At 35.3% G+C, this 18,132-nt stretch overlaps 1 protein-coding gene across 12 annotated transcripts in view; it reads left to right on the top strand.

The window, feature by feature from the left end:
* Positions 1-18,132, top strand: part of DCDC1 (doublecortin domain containing 1) — a 608,393-nt gene that overhangs the window by 151,179 nt on the left and 439,082 nt on the right. For all 12 annotated transcript variants that reach the window (XM_049890804.1, XM_049890803.1, XM_049890799.1 and 9 more), the window contains one exon: positions 3,428-3,594. In XM_049890804.1, coding sequence (XP_049746761.1) covers positions 3,428-3,594 — 167 coding nt within the window. The remainder of the gene's footprint in view (positions 1-3,427; positions 3,595-18,132) is intronic.

Raw genomic sequence — 18,132 nt, 5'->3', positions numbered from 1 at the left:
CTCAGTATTATCTCCAAACAAATTCAAACTGGTGGATTAATTTTCAATTTGCCCTGTATTCCTAACTTGAGAATCAGCAAAATGGATAAAAAGGAATCATCCACATAACTTTTTACTTTTCTAGTGGTGGAAATTATCCCAACTGAAATGATCACATTTATCAGAATTGACTCAATGGCAATGGTTTTTTTTAAATGTATAATAACAAATTTAAAGGGTGATTGGTTTCCATGCCATTTATCTTATTAAAAAATGTTGGGTCCCCTAGTGAAAATACTGGAATTACAGAAAAGCAGAGTTCTTGTTACAATCATGTAAATAGGAGAAACTAGGTAGAACACTCATAAAAAGACCTCAAACCTAGAAATGCTTATGTGTAGTTATATACACAAGTAAAGGAACATAGGATAATAGGAGCCAGCTACCCTTCTTGACCTGACTCAACTAACAACAACAACCACAACCTTCTTGAATTAGGCAATGTTTCTGAGAGGCAGTTTGAAGAAAGAGAAGGACATGGTTTGGAAGGACAAGGAAAATAATATCCTGGAGTCCATTCCCTGGAAATTTCAAAATTATTGCTCTTATTTCTTGTATATCTTTACGAAATAGTTACCTCGAACAGAATAAAACTTTGCTTGAGAAAAGAATTTAACACAAAAAAGGAAGCCATTGCTTAAGAACACTTACGAGCTCTTCTTTGGTATAAATAGAATATATAAATACCCAGGAAAACACTTAATAATTCATACCACGTTAAAACCTATGGTTGGGGTTTAAAAGTCAAATGACTCTGTAAAGAAATAAGTTATCCAATTATATTTCCAAATTATCATTCTGGGCTAACTTCCTTTTTATGGAGAGTTCTTTAATTCTGCTGATTAATAAATTTTATTTTTTTAATACAACACATTAGTTTGATTTGTACTTCCTTTCCAAGTATTTAGGCGTATCATTTTCTTATGTTTTCTGTACCTTCCTAGTTAGTGGAAACATTGTTTGTTCTTGGAGTGTGCTTTGTCTTGCTTTTCATGAAGATCATCAAAGTTACTAGTTTGCAGCTTCCAAAGAGAAAGAGCCGTTCTAATCCCTAGTTCAGAGGCTAACCTTTATTAGTGCTCTCATGGTTATAATGAGGGCCCTGCTTCCAGCAGGGAGATTCTGGAATACTGAACAGATTATTCAACAAGTTCAGAGCAGATTCTGAAGTCCCTTATAAAACCTGCTTGTGAATACTGCTTTCTTTGCTTTGCTGTTTCTGGTTTCCATAGTATTCCTAATTACATAAATCATGTGGAGCATGGGAGCTATTTTCTATCCCATATCAATTCTGACACTGCTTGAGTTTTGGTATAATTCTTTTTTTTTTTTTCCTAAGCTGTGTTTTTTCTTAAGTTCTTAAGGAGGGTAGAAAACTCTGAGAAAAGTAGGATATTGTGTTAGAAGAGCTAGTAAATGCTTCTTTGGTATCCGTTGGGCTCACACAAAGAATTTGAAAGTAATTTTGTGATAAGCGTAGATGAGTAAGTATAAGACTGGACAATCTGATAAAATTTTCTCAGGTTTAAATTCAAGATTAAATTTAGGTTATAAATTATTCAAGTTTATTATCTACTTTTCAATTTATTTAACTTTATTTCCATCCAACAGCTATTTATGTAATGCCTTTCCATGTGTAAAAACTGCTAGGTTCAATGAGTGTACCGTTTAAAAGTGTACAGATTAAAATCTAGTACATAGCAGTATATAATGTTGTGGAGGTAAACTAAAAGCACTGATGATTTCTTAGCTAGGTTTCTTTAGGAAAAATTATAATCAAGGTTGATTTGTATCGTAATACTTTGAAAGATTGGAAACAATTCTGAAAGTAAGTTCATTTCTCTTTTACTTGTTATTTCTACTGTAACATATGATTTTACATTTTTAAAAAGTCTGAGACATTAGTTGATGATAAAACTTACAGAGAAAAGCAACTGCTCCAACAGGATAAAAATGGAATTGCTAGGTGAATTTTAGGAATAAATTCCTCGGGCTGGGTGAGTGAATTTCATGCACACGACTGAGGATAATTTCCTTTTAACTTTATTTATAGTAGTCTTAGAAAATCTTAAGCTCTATTTTCAGCATTCTTCTTTGTGTTGAATATATCGGACAGACTTTAAATTGTGCTTTGGTAGTGAGTTGTAGAACTAAAAAAAAAAAAAAAAAACTGAGTGCCATAAAATGCATAACTTCTTTTCTGAGAGCAAAATTCAGCAGAATACTAGCAAAGGCCATTTGCATAACTCAGCCTCTCAGCAGCTCAGCCGAACCTAATTGTAATTCAATTTCCAGATTGCTATGCTAGGCCTCCCTGCATAAAATATGCAACATATAACATAACCAATGGCACAGACCTATTTTCTTGGCTGGTGATCTATTTAATTCCATTTCTAATAGAAATATAAATGAGAATAAGGTATCCAAGCCATATAGTTATTTTGTACCTTTATATATGTGTTATAGGTATAAAGAAAAGTATACACCTAAGAAAAGATCAAGTTAAAAAATATACATATTTTTTCATTTTGGGGGGTTTCCAAGTGTATCTAAGATTTTATTATTTCTTTATTTCTGCCTTTCAGGGAGAAATTAAATCTTGAAAAATGTTAGCTGGCTGCCATGTTATTTGACTATTTTACACTAGAAAGACTTTCTAAGCTAATCGTGTGAAAAAGTGTATAAACATGTCTGTCAAGTCCATATGGATGTTGCAATACAGCCCCACAAGCAAATATCTTCTGTCTGTTTACAAAACGCATGCTGGAATAGCATTCCTCAATCTTTGACTAGTTTGTATCCCAGAAACTTAAAAATAAACAAGGTATGACAAAAGGCTTGCTTAAATTCTCCTCATTTTTAAACAGCTTTGCCACCCTGTTTTATGGGTTACTTAAGCAATGGCAATGAAAATCCTGGAATGGTTTATAAAGGTATAGATCATATTTTATGAATAATTTCCAAATGTGATGTTTTAGGGGTACAGGCTCCTCTACAGGGAAGCTATCCGCAGAAACAACATGGATCTTACAATTTTATCAGGACAATGCAAGTAGATTTCAGCAAGGTTGGTTCCAACTCATCTGTGATAAATGAGAAGATAAGGCAATCAGTGCACACCATGACACTCTGTGCAGCTAGTTAGGCACACTTCAGAACTATTCAGGTGTGCTCACAAAGCTTATGAGTCTTGCATGGGGGGGTGTCTCAATATAAATACATCCTTCATGGTGGCCACTAGTAATGCAGGAATTGCCTCTCTAAGACTTAACCCAGGTCAGATATAAATAATAGATGATAAGAGTTAGCCCTGGTACGGCGACTGTGTTCCAGGCAATGTATTTCGGTTGGGTCAAAAGAATTTATTTTCCCTTCTTTTCTCGCATAGTTCCTCTGCTTCAAAAATGCCTGCAAAATTCCATCACACCTTTGCGGGGACCAGTTTGGGTCTCTAAGGGAGAAGGTTTCAGCCCGTCAGGAGTTAAGATGTACATCCAAGGAGTACTTTTGGCCTTGTACCAACGATTAAAGTCTGCAAAAAGATATTATAAACAGGTGAGTCACCCCTCTTTAAAAACTGCTTTATTATATTTTTTAAAAATGTTCTTTGTTGTATACAGGCAATGATTGGCATAGTGTCATAAGAGAACTGTGACATGCATTTCGTGAGCTCAGTGCCCGTTAGGGAGCCAAAATGCTTATTCTGTAATCTCAAAGCCAACAATAATGGGCCTAATTGTATCTGTCTTTTGGTATGGGATGTCATATGTCTCATCTTTCTTGCTGCATACTGTGCAAAGCGAAGGCAACTCCTTATGTGGAAATTCTATAGACAGTTACTTTAAATAAGAAAATGAATAGCTTCTAAGGCGTTTGAAAGTTTAACTGTTCAGCTTTCTTTCCTTGTTTTTTTTTTTTTTTTTTTAGGATGAAATTAGAATTGCTATTGTAGAATTTGGGCTAAAATATAAGAAATCTTATTTTGAGACATAGAATTGTGAATTAACTTCATCTTGAGGATAACTTACTTCATTTATGCATATTTAGCTTGCGTGTTTGAGAATCAAAAGTATAGAAACAGAAGTAACGTGTTTGAATCAAGTTGAACTTGATTTTGTCTTCTAATTTTTATATATCCATTCAATAATTATATGTGTGTATAGGGTCGCTTTGAGTTGAAATCAGCTCGATGGCAGTGGGTTTGTTTTTCATGTGTTTTTTAATAAATACTCATAAGGACTTTGATTTACCTTAAAATAGAATTTAAATCCTGAAGCCAAATAATTGATGTCATTTATAAAATAAAAACGGAGTTACCACATTTTTAAAAGCCTCTTTGCACTTGGTGTTAGGAAGTTAACCATACATTTTACCATGTTAAATAAGGACTACGTTTTACATTTCTAACTGGGAGGCTCCAGTTCAGAACTGGGCTTATTATCTCAGGCCACAAGCTGTTGAAAAATGAATATTTTGAAAGCACCCTGCTATTATTCTCTGCATGCAGGGGGTGGGGGGGTTGGGAATGGGATGTCAGTCTGAGTGTTCACACAGCACCTCCTGCTGTCTTGTTCAGAAAAGAACAACTTGCATTGACTTTGGAAGAAAGTCTTGAACTAAGGTACCCACCCAGAAGCTAGCAAGCAACATCTCCCTGCAGAAAGATCTTTATTCCGAAAATGTGGTTGGTTTGCCCAATTAATTAATTTCAGAGGATCCAGGAATGCGATTATTAGGTATTACTGATAAGGCTATTTATAATAAAACATATGAAAGAATAAAAAATCCACATTTACTTTTAATGTTCTTTATTAAGCTGGTATCATATATAAAACCAGTGTAGTTTTTCTTAAATTATTTTATCTGGACTATTCGTTCACTGATTTTAAGACATAATGATATTATAAAATGGATTATGGCTAATTGAATCATAATTATTTATTGGTTCCACTACTAGAGGGTTTAGAATTATTTAAAGAAAACATGGGATGACACCGTTTTCCTGTACAAGAAAAGCATGTTAAATCAAATATATATGTTAAAAAAAATCTTAAACATTTTCTACTTTTATTAAAAGTAAGGCTGTTAGAGATAAGAAGCCGCTCAGAAAAGGAACGGTGGCGTGCTTTTCTCCCACTGTCCTAAATGTTTAAAATTTAAACAGCTGTGCCAGATTTGTGTATGGTGAGAAAAAAAAAAAGAAAAAGAAATACTTTAAGAAGTGCTTAGTGCTTTGATTTAGAAAATTTCTTTATGGTTTCAAATTGATGAAAAATAAAATAAATAGTAAGTGTAAGCATGAATATAAATGAACACTTTTCGCGTTCCAGAATTTGTCTATTTGATCAGTCAGTAAGACTTACATTATGCCAAATTTAAGGATATTTAAAAACCAAGACTCTGCCATTCCTATCTAAACTTCTTTTCCCCAGTAAATTGTAATAATTTAAAGCTTTGCACACAAGAATTTCAGTTTAATATTTGTTCTATTTTAAAAAATATAAAATTGAGCAAAAAGAAATTTGCCTAATAAACATTTCCACACAAATTTCTGTTTCCTTTAAAAAAAAATTTCCTTTAGGCAAGCACAATTGTATGTATTCTTGAGTTTCTTTTCTTTTGTATTGTTACGCCATGACTTAATTTAAAATTATTTGCAATGCTTAGAAAAGTCACTGTAGTGGTACCATTATCAGGTCATCAATGGTTAAGTGTTAAGCCTGGCAGTAGCTTTATTTGAGAGTAGGATTTCTTAGCAAATCTCCCTCTTAGCATTAATGAACTTTATTTGAACTGCATTTACTTCCTTTGACCTTACGGATAGCCTTTTCTATTTCGTTTTACATATGATTATGTCAAGGAATTATTAGATAGGTAAAAGGGAGATGGATGTGAATTCCTATGTCCTTAACAAATCTGAGTTTATATATTAAAGGATAATACTTTTGATATCATTTCCATGTGTTACACTTCTGAGATTACATACAAAAACAACAATATTGTTTTGTTTGAATTCTGTCAAAAGATTATAGTCTTTAAATTGATGCTTAAGCATTCCCAAAGGAACTTTCTTTTAAATAAATTTTGCTAATGTAACTTTAAAAGAAAACTCAGAACTATTGATCTTATGTTTACAAACTTGTTCATTTTTCAGTTTTTAACTTTAGCTTGGCTATTACAGCATGCCACTGCATTAAGCACACTACATTAGGGTGGTCTTAAGTATATACTGATTCATGTATATTAAAATGAGATATTATATTTAGGACAGCATAAAGTCACTTAGTCTTACATTCATCACATTTATTTCCTTAAAACTGAAAACATCTTAGAAATTGCTCACAGCTAAGCAGAATTTATTTAATTGGTAATTTTTGAAATAGCGTAGACGGGTTCCTATGCAATGTAGTTAACACTTTCAGTGACGGGGTCTGTTCCGTCTCATTAGCATTCTTGTTATGTAGTGGTGCTGTTGGTGGGGGTGTTGAAGTAGGAATGCCATTGTGTCGAGTTCCAGTGTTTGGGGACAAACACTGCTGTGGAAGGAACGTGTGAAAAGGCCACAGTCCTGTCAGTGAATGAGGAAGGCTGTGCTTTCTGTGTGCTTCAAGCAGGGAAGCTGTCATTCATAGGCCTAACACAGCCAAACAGGCCAAAACACAAGCCTGCACTACCTTTTAAAATGATATTAGTGATTTTTAAACATGATCTTCTCTATTTATGATCCCACATAGAGCTTTTAGTTGCTGTCAGTAAACAAAATATATGTCAGTCTGTTCAGAAACATTGTAGAGATGGATTAGAAGTCCATGGAATGGTGCCAGGCAGCTATATAAATAAATATATAAATAATGATTCGGGATGGCTGATGGGCAGTCTTAAGTACAAGCATGATTTTTAGGAAAGATTCATTTCTGGAAATGTCTTCCCAATTTAGAGACTCTTCTGAGTATTTTGTTTTTTTTTCCCCCAACCAACAAAATTCCCGGGGAATTTTACATAACGATTGCATAACACTTAAAAAAAGCACATTTTTTTTTTTTTTAAAAAGCTTATAAACTTACAGATTTAATCATTTAGAGCTGTTCACAGTACAGCTTGTGAGTTGTTATAGACTACATAGTCATTTCTGGAATTGAGAGCAAAGAAAATGAGCACTTAACTGTAATATTTTGATAACCGCCATCTTAATTATGAAGAGAATCATAGTCTCTGTAGTAAAGACATAAAAAAAGCATCTACTGTGGATTTAAGAAATTTGAAGAAACTTTTTAGCATACTTCTGATTTTCAGTACTTTGGAAAGAAATGATCCACTTCGTGATTACTAAATTTTAGCTTATTTTAGTACTTAAAAAAAAAAAGCAAACAACATCAAAAGAATATGTCTTAAAATCTTGGGGCGTATTCTAAACTTTGGCAAGGAGTGGAGATATGCTGACATTTTCTATTTATGTCTGTAGCTCCAGGGAAAACTTTTTATTTCTATAATTTTAATTTGGAAATATATATTTATTTGTAACAGATAATCACTTAATAAAATTTGTTGAAAACTATGTATGTTTCTGCTTAAGTGATTTAAATTTTGAGGACGGGCTATGTGGTTCTTTTTTGAATACTATTATATGCTTTTTCTGAAAGTTCTATATTTGATGCATTAGGTTTAGAAATCTCAGATATTGAATTGCTATTTCAAAATTAGGTTTTACTTTTAAGATTGGAACCATACTGTAGCTTTAGTTTGCAGGAATATTGTTAAATGAAGAATGGATGATCTAATTTCAGCATATATTGGTTTCGCAGCTTAATATTGAAATGTATTTTATTATTATACTTTACCAAGCTCTCTCAAAGCACCTGGATTTTGTTAAAAAATTGTATAAGTTAATGTTGGCTCACTTTACCCACTTTCAAGAAATGTGATGCTTAGATATTAAACCAATAATAACAATATAATTCTATTCGAAATAGATTTAGTTCAAAATATGCTTGAATTATATTTAGTGCTGACAGACTTGTTTATTGCAAAAAGTATTTTTAAAGGAATGTTAGTTTTTTAATCTCCCATAAAAGTGTTGAAAGTTTGTCTTTTAGATCCCATGTCTTAGGTCAATCAAAATCATTTATTGATCCTAACATTACTGAAGGAATAACTATGTCTATTTCATTTTATATACATACTTCAAAAATTGAGCTGTTTTCTTGATTCAGCCTTCATGGGTCAATACCACAAATACTTCAATTTTGAACAAACTTCTTGATGTCTGTTGAAACCTTGGCACAAAATCTGTAATATATATATAACTTATTATTAAAAGTGTTTCATTAATTTTGAAATGAAAACTACTTCTAAAGTTTCTGATAAGTAATTTTTTAGAATATTGGGTGGTTTGTGGATTTGAGCGATTGTTGAATTTTTTTCCCCTGAAACAAAACTGCATTCTAGTTACTTGAAGTATTTTAAGAACCTCGAACTTGTGTCTGTTTCTAAGTGTCATGCTTTGAGCAGGCCTAACATCAGTTAAATGAAGTGAAAATTGCATTCTTGTCTTGATAGAGATGAAAATGGATTTCTGGTCATGAAATAGATGTAGTTGTCACTTTTTAAAAAAGGTGTCAGCAGTTTGCTTCAGCGAGTAAGGTGCCAATTCAGTATGGCAGTAAACTTGTGATCTGAGCAATCAATAAAATGCTTCAATAACTTCTGCTTCATTACACTTATAATAAGTGGCTATAGATCCGTGGCACATAAAATGTTGATAAAGAGGATATGTGGGGACCGACTGTGACAATTTTCTTGAAAATACAGTAAGTGCAATATTGCCATCTAGAGTTGGTGCATAGGTAATTATTAAAGGGAAGAAGAAGGGGGGGAAAAAGACAGTTGACTAAAACATGAATGATATTGAAATACTGTATTTTCCATCATTTATTTATCCATGACACATTTATCTTTATGCGACATTTCATTTGACTTGTCATAAAGCTGTTTAAGCTCAGGAGAAAAAATTTTAAATCTGTATTTTTCTCCAATTCGCTTAGGATTATACTATCAAATGTCTGATATGCATCTTGGCTCAAAATGAAAGTTTTTATCAAGAAAACTATTAAATAACTCACTTTGGGAAAAAACTTAAGCTTAGAGATTATTTTTTTTTTGGCATGGTGATTCAGTTATATAATAATAGAGAGCTTTGTTGACATTTCAGTAGGGTTGCCTTTCAATTTTAAAATAATCATCTTTTAAAATTATTTAATCACCTTTATTAATAATCATCATTCTTAATTACTATCAACTTCTTCAAAAAACAAGAGCTAACTTACTTTAAAATAGCGTTTTAAAATAAATATATTTTATTCGTAAATACATTTTATCTAAAAACCTGTTGAACTTTCCCTGCAACATGTATGAAAGGAAGATAGATTTTCTACTCATATACAGTAATTATAACATTTTTGATCAAGTGTCGCCATGAGTTAGAATCAATTTGATGGCAGCTAACAACTACAGTAAGTTGCACTTGGGGATTGTCTAGTAAGATGTCTTCATCTTTTAAATAAACACTTTAAAAAGTATTAGTTGTCACTTTATTTTTAATAATTATAAACTGACTTAAATTTTTTTGTGTTATAATACTTTTTAATGAACTAATCTGCCAGGCGCTCCTAGGAAACTCTATGTGGGCAGTTCTACCCTGTCCTATAGGGTCGCTATGAGTCGGAATTGACTTGACGGCACTAATATGGAAAAATGCATTTTTAAGCTAAGCATTATTGAACTCTTTCTGCCTCTAAACTTGACACTGAAAATACCAGTCTTATAATAATAAAAAAAATTATAATAGAAAAGTTAAAAAAATTCTGAATTTAAGCATTTTATAATATTTAATACATATATGGTAAAAGATATGAGTATAGATTGACTTCATGAGGAAAGTTAAGTCATCTGGGGAGTGTTAAATCTTTTATTCTTCCATTTTATCTATTTTTCACTTGTGCAGCCAGTCTTTGTAAGTCTATAGGCATAGGCCTTCAGGTTTCACTGAGGAGAATAATTTAGCATTATTAGTAATACGTTTTTTCTAATATTGTACTGTTTAGGTATTTTGTGTTCTCAGTAATCTATGTGTGAATGATTCCTGCAATTGAAAAAAAAGGAAATGATTGTAACAGTAACTTATTTTCCTTTCCTGACCAAAATTTTACCCTCAAAAATCCTAACATTATAACACTCTACTTATATTTAAGATAATTCTTTAGATGAAGAAATCTTATTTTGAAATTTTTAATCATACTGAGCAGAAATGTTGCATTTTAAAGCCCCCAAAGAAACGTAGAATTGTTCTGGTAAAGTAAGTGAAAGTAGACCTGACAAATTTTCTTTAAATTACTCAACCACCTACAGGTATTATTGTCTATGACTCTTTTGAAATGAGAATAAATTTTATAGAGTTACAGCAGCAAAGTGAAAGTGTGTTTGATAGATTCCCTGAGCAGTTTCAACACCCACAGGTATTATTTGTAAGAAAACAATCATGCCAAGTCTTCAGCTGGTTAGAGAGGGCAGAGCATTCTATCTTCACCTGACATCCTATCTGTTCTGTCAACATCCTGGGCCCCCTGCCTGCCGCCCCTCCTTCCAAAACCATAATGCTCACTGAGAGGTTTGTGTGAATGGACAAGAATATGAATTTTTTTTTCCCTTGAAGAACTAAAATGGTATTGAAAGCACATCCTTAGGAAGGGGGAAAACCGACTGCCTGGAGGATTGACTATTATTTCCTATTTGCTATTCAAATTGATCACTGTTGTCAGTGATTGCTAGTTAACGTCTTTGATTATTAGGAAGTCGGACTAAGAATTGACGAAAGGGAGACTCTTAGTGTAAACATTTTGGACTTCATTGCCTTGCTTTATTTTATTCAGAGACAAATAGTGATTTCCTCTTACCTGTTGTTTTTGTTAATTAGTAGCATTAGCGTGAGTAAACATCAATCATTACAACAAATTGCTGATTTTAAAATAATATAATTCATAATTTGCTCATATTTTATATGTGTAGCAAAAGATGGGAATGAATACAACATTAATTTATTGCTCTTTTCAGTCAAATTTTGTCAAGTTAATTATGGCAGAAAATCAATTTTACATAATTTCCTGAAGAATAAACTCATCAGAATCCTCTTACATTTTAAAAAGAGTTTAAGTTTCTAAAGATAGCCAATCATGCATGGAAAAATGATATTGCAGGAGTCTATTTATCAACACTTAATTTACATCTCTGCCAAGTAAATGTGGAAAGTTTGAAAGATATACTAGCATAAATAAAAGGTGCTGGAAAAATCCAAGCCCTCAGGCTTGGCAAACCTTAGATGAGTTATATAGTCTAGAACTGTGCTGCCCAGTATGATACTATTATCCCCATGTGGCTTTTAAAATTTAAATCAGTTAAAATTAAAAGAAATTAAAAATTCAGTTCCTTCATCTAGCTATTCACGTTTTTAGTGCTCAATAGCCAGTCACATCATCACTGAAATTTCTATTGGACAGTGCTGTTGTAGAGGACCCTGAGAGACACTGAGGAAGGAGCCCAGGTGGCATAGTGGTTAAGAGCTCTGCTGCTAACCAAAAGGTTGGCAATTTGAATCCACCAGCTGCCCCTTGAAAACCCTATGCAGCAGTTCTACTCTGTCCTGTAAGGTTGTTATAAGTCAGAATTGACGGCAGCGGGGTTTTGGTTGTAGAGGAAGAAATTCAGTCAGATACCCCAATTATACTTGTGGAATTGGAGCCCTCATTCTATGACTAACAAAATGAGAAAGAATGTGACTGGAGTTTAATTCAGTGTTGTGTACATAAGGTAATCTAGTCTTCACAAAACCAAACAAAATTGCAACAAAAAACCTTACATAGGTCACAAAATATTCACTATATAACCACCAGGTAGAAACCCTGGTGGCGTAGTGGTTAAGAGCTACGGCCGCTAACCGAAAGGCCGGCAATTTGAATCTACTAGGTGCTCCTTGGAAACTCTGTGGGGCAGTTCTTCTCTGTCTTATAGATGGCAATGGTGTTTTTTTTTAACCACCAGGTGGACATCTTTAGGCCCTTCAGTGTCTCTTCAAAAAAATAAAAATAAACCCAAACCTGTTACTGTTGAGTGGATTCCAACACATAGTGGCCCTGTAAGACAGAACAGAATTCCCCAAGGAGTTTCCAAGGCTATAAATCTTTACAAAAGCAGGCTGCCACATCTTTCTCCCTGTGTAGCAGCTAGTAGGTTCAAACTGCCGACCTTTTGCTTAGTAGCCGAGTGCTTTAACCACCGTGCCATCAGGGCTCCTTCCTCAGTGTCTCTTAGGATCCCTGTAAATAAACTATACTGTGTGGTATCCTTAGGAACAATGACTCTGGCAGTTGCTGATTTAATCTGGTCTTGTTTGGTAAGAAAAGACCTTCCTCATGCCCCTCAAAAACAAATAATTAGGAAACCAAACAAGACAAACTCAAGTGATGAAGATTTGAAGACTTCTTATAATGCTGTGTCTGTGTGTTAACCAGGGTTGAACATACAAGAGAACTATCAAAGACCTTGCCCTCAGAAAACTTACATTCTTTTTTGGAGACAAAGCATACCCAAATGTAACTATTAGGAAAAATACTTATCAGTATGTAATTGAGTGCTAAAAATATGTTTTACAGGTTCTGTGTACTATAGGAATTTAGATGAAAGAAAATTTAGTGAAAAAATAGAATGGAAGAATTTTAAAGGTGAAATGAGCTTTAGAGGCCTTCTAACCTAGCCCTCTCACTTCGTGTGTATGGTAACAACAATAATAACAGCTATAAGAATACTTACCTGATTGAGTTGTTAGGATTAAATAGTTAATGTATACAATGTATGTAAAACTCTTAAAAAAAAAATAGAACCAGTAGGTATTAGCTATCATCTTCATCGTTATTAATATTGTAGACGAGATAAGACCCAGAGGCAGTCTTTACTGTTAGAGTAGGTAAGGCATGCTTCATTAACTGGAATATGAGGAAGGCTTCAAAAGGAGATTCAGGCAGGCAATGGCATGAAACTGAGAGTGAGCAAGGCTTGGTAACAAAAGGTTATTGGTGATCTTTAGAAGATAATGAAACTTTAGAGAGAATGAGAGAGTTACAGAAATAATTGGTGTTGAGAAAATAAAGGCGGTGGGTATAGACAGGACCCCTCAGAGATTGAGAATAGCTTATTTTTTTGAGGTTCACGATATATTAAATAAAAAAGAAATGCCAAAATAAGATTTTATAAACACTGGATATATTTTACATGTTTATATTTAAAATTAACCCTATCAACAACAAATCCGCACAATATGCTATAACTGCTGTATTCACATGATAATTACAAGATTTTAAAATAGTATTAGTTCATGATCCATACAGGTGGCATGGTTTGGTGATGGGTTAAAGGTTTTATAATGACTATCTTCTTCATTTGACCCTGAATATCTCTTTGACTGTATGTGCCACTTTAGTTTTTTCAGGCTAAATTTGCGACCTGTCTTGAATGAAAAGCCAAGGCCAAAGACCTTCTTAAACCTCAGGACTGAGGTATTTGAGATCTTAGAGGGGTTGAGGAGTATGGATGGGGAAGGAAAATCATTCAGTAGTTTGGGAAGCATTGCTAGGGTTTGCTTTAGGAAATGAGATACATATTGCAAGGAAGTAAATTCATTCACATTACACGTGATGGACAAAGGAATATTTACTTTGCCTAAGTCTTTCTGATTTGACCTTCCACACAAACTGCCGCTCATAGTAGTGGGATAAGGTGGGGAGTGAAAACCAAATTTGATCTGAGCCAAATAATTTAAACAGTTCTTTTAGGCAATGCTCATCCTTTTGGCTAAAGATGCTCAGATGCTCATATTTCTGCCCTTCTGTGCTCCTTCCGGAAACCCTGGTGGCTTAGTGGTTAAGTGCTATGGCTGCTAGCCAAAGGGTTGGCAGTTCAAATCCACCAGGTGCTCCTTGGAAACTCTATGGGGCAGTTCTACTCTGTCCTATAGGGTCGCTATGAGTCGGAATTGACTCAATGGCACTGGGTTTGGTTTTTTGGTTTTGTGCTCCTTTCAAGAAGGCATCTGGGTTTATGAGGGAGAGGGGGTGTTAAGGTACACAAAAACTTTTCAAAAAGCAGGAGGGATAGTTTTAAAAGAACTAATGTCTAGATTCTCAATTTCCGTATGTTCTTTTTACTAACATAATTTGTCTGAGGATGTACCTGCAATGAAGATGTGTGGCATTTCTCCTTTCCCATTTTCCATTCACTCTTAGGAAAAGCATACCTCTCCCTCATCCTGAGCCATACTCTGGTGTTTCACCCTGGTATGCCAGAACCTCCAGGACACCAAACAAAGGCACAGCTTGAAATGTCTGTACCATCAACTTCTATTAGGACTTTGAATCATTTTGTCATTATATGTATGTTTCTGTGGAAACCATGATGGCATAGTGGTTAAGTGCTATGGCTGCTAACCAAGAGGCCGGCAGTTCGAATCTGCCAGGTGCTCCTTGGAAACTCTATGGGGCAGTTCTACTCTGTCCTGTAGCGTCGCTATGAGTCAGAATCGACTCGACGGCAGTGGGTTTGGTTTTGGTATATGTTTCTGTTAAGGAAGAAGTGAGGTGGAAATAAGTTGAGGAGAAAAAGAACCAATGTAAAATTTCTGATAGTTAAAGAAGAGCTTTTTCATGTGTTTTTAAAAATAGATGACAGTCGATATAATATTATTCTGGTATTTAATCTCATTGTATATATTTAAAAGAACAATTTAAAATTTTATTTAGAAATGCCAAGATTTATAATATGCCAGAAGTTACATCCTTTGCAATTGTTTAAAAGCTAATAATAAAAAAATTTAAATGTTGGCTGAAAATGTTAGTACATGGTTTTCAAAGTGAGGAGTACATAGTCGTATAAATTCTTTTATGGGTTATGTAAGTAAAATACTTTGGAGTCTTCATGGTGTCAGGGAGAGAAATGTTGTCCTTTGAGCCACACAGCCTCCAACTGCTAAGATATGACTGGTTTTGTACCTGGAGCTCTGTTACAAGTCTGTTGCTGAGGCCTGCAGCTGATGTAACTACTGGCCCGCTGGTTGTTCTCTGCTCAGTTAAGATCGCTCCCTGGAAGCTTTATCCTGAGCTCGGCTCTCATTGAGTGTCTGCCATATCCTCCATCTTGCCTTTGACCTAAGCAGGCCACCCTGCAGCCTCTGCAGTGCAATCATTTGGGGGCATTTTGACTCTTAATTTGTGGCTCTTCTGGCTTATAACTTGGCTGCCTTTTAGTTCTCTGGGGGCCATGTGGGAACTTGTGGGTTTCATCCACACCCCTACTGAAAGCAGCTCAAGAAAGCTAGACTATGGTCTTCTTTCTGCCCCCTACACTGTGTCATTGCATTTACTCTATGACTTTATCTTCCACCTGTGTCCAGGGTTGTTGAAGGGGGGAGCAGCCTCAATACAGTCACCTCCCAGAATATCACAGGAGAACTCAGATAGAATCCACCTAACCGTAGCATTCTCTTCAACTTACCTAACACACCTGACCCTCTCTGGACTAAAGCTAGGAGATAGCAGACCAAGTCCTGTGTATCTCAACTTCCCCACCCTTCCCTTTTTCTCACTTTACCCCATAACCCCTTAAGACCAAAAAGGGTGAGCTTTTTGCTTCTTCTACAGTGGAGGCTTTTAAACATTTCGACTTAAAATCCACAATGTACAAATAAAAATACATTCTATATTATAATCCAGTATTATACACATCCTTCTCCATTTGTGTATAAAACAGTAGCTTTTTTTTTTTTTTTTATAATAACTTTTATTAAGCTTCAAGTGAACGTTTACAAATCCAATCAGTCTGTCACATATAAGTTTACATACATCTCACTCCCTACTCCCACTTACTCTCCCCGTCTTGAGTCAGCCCTTTCAGTCTCTCCTTTCTTGACAATTTTGCCGGCTTCCCTCTCTCTCTATCCTCCCATCCCCCCTCCAGGCAAGAGTTGCCAACACAATCTCAAGTGTCCACCTGATATAATTAGCTCACTCTTCATCAGCTTCTCTCTCCCACCCGCTGACCAGTCTCTTTCATTTCTGAAGAGTTGTCTTCGGGGATGGTTCCTGTCCTGTGTCAGCTGAAGGTCTGGGGAGCATGGCCGCCGGGATTCCTCCAGTCTCAGTCAGACCATTAAGTTTGGTCTTGTTATGAGAATTTGGGGTCTGCATCCCACTGATCTCCTGCTCCCTCAGGGGTCCTCTGCTGAGCTCCCTGTCAGGGCAGTCATTGATTGTGGCCGGGCACCAACTAGTTCTTCTGGTCTCAGGATGATGTAGGTCTCTGGTTCATGTGGCCCTTTCTGTCTCTTGGGCTCTTAGTTGTCATGTGGGCTTGGTGTTCTTCATTTTCCTTTGCTCCAGGTGGGTTGAGACCAATTGCTGCATCTTAGATGGCTGCTTGTTAGCATTTAAGACCCCAGACGCCACATTTCGAAGTGGGATGCAGAATGATTTCATAATAGAATTATTTTGCCAATTGACTTAGAAGTCCCCGCAAACCATGTTCCCCAGACCCCCGCGCTTGCTCCGCTGACCTTTGAAGCATTCATTTTATCCCGGAAACTTCTTTGCTTTTGGTCCAGTCCAATTGAGCTGACCTTCCATGTATTGAGTGTTGTCTTTCCCTTCACCTAAAGCAGTTCTTATCTACTGATTAATCAATAAAAAACCCTCTCCCACCCTCCCTCCCTCCCCCCCTCGTAACCACAAAAGTATGTGTTCTTCTCAGGTTTACTATTTCTCAAGATCTTATAATAGTGGTCTTATACAATATTTGTCCTTTTGCCTCTGACTAATTTCGCTCAGCATAATGCCTTCCAGGTTCCTCCATGTTATGAAATGTTTCAGAGATTCGTCACTGTTCTTTATCGATGCGTAGTATTCCATTGTGTGAATATACCACAATTTATTTACCCATTCATCCGTTGATGGACACCTTGGTTGCTTCCAACTTTTTGCTATTGTAAACAGAGCTGCAATAAACATGGGTGTGCATATATCTGTTTGTATGAAGGCTCTTGTATCTCTAGGGTATATTCCTAGGAGTGGGATTTCTGGGTTGTATGGTAGTTCTATTTCTAACTGTTTAAGATAACGCCAGATAGATTTCCAAAGTGGTTGTACCATTTTACATTCCCACCAGCAGTGTATGAGAGTTCCAATCTCTCCGCAGCCTCTCCAACATTTATTATTTTGTGTTTTTTGGATTAATGCCAGCCTTGCTGGTGTGAGATGGAATCTCATCGTAGTTTTAATTTGCATTTCTCTAATGGCTAATGATCGAGAGCATTTTCTCATGTATCTGTTGGCTGCCTGAATATCCTCTTTAGTGAAATGTGTGTTCATATCCTTTGCCCACTTCTTGATTGGGTTGTTTGTCTTTTTGTGGTTGAGTTTTGACAGAATCATGTAGATTTTAGAGATCAGGCGCTGGTCAGAGATGTCATAGCTGAAAATTCTTTCCCAATCTGTAGGTGGTCTTTTTACTCTTTTGGTGAAGTCTTTAGATGAGCATAGGTGTTTGATTTTTAGGAGCTCCCAGTTATCGGGTTTCTCTTCATCATTTTTAGTAATGTTTTGTATTCTGTTTATACCTTGTATTAGGGCTCCTAGGGTTGTCCCAATTTTTTCTTCCATGATCTTTATCGTTTTAGTCTTTATGTTTAGGTCTTTGATCCACTTGGAGTTAGTTTTTGTGCATGGTGTGAGGTATGGGTCCTGTTTCATTTTTTTGCAAATGGATATCCAGTTATGCCAGCACCATTTGTTAAAAAGGCTATCTTTTCCCCAGTTAATTGACACTGGTCCTTTGTCAAATATCAGCTGCTCATACGTGGATGGATCTATGTCTGGGTTCTCAATTCTGTTCCATTGGTCTATGTGTCTGTTGTTGTACCAATACCAGGCTGTTTTGACTACTGTGGCTGTATAATAGTTTCTGAAGTCAGGTAAGGTGAGGCCTCCCACTTTCTTCTTCTTT

Source organism: Elephas maximus, chromosome 7, assembly GCF_024166365.1.
Source record: "Elephas maximus indicus isolate mEleMax1 chromosome 7, mEleMax1 primary haplotype, whole genome shotgun sequence".
Taxonomy (NCBI): Eukaryota; Metazoa; Chordata; class Mammalia; order Proboscidea; family Elephantidae; genus Elephas; species Elephas maximus.
Note: the sequence above shows the minus strand (reverse complement) of the source record. Positions and strands in the feature narration are given on the sequence as shown.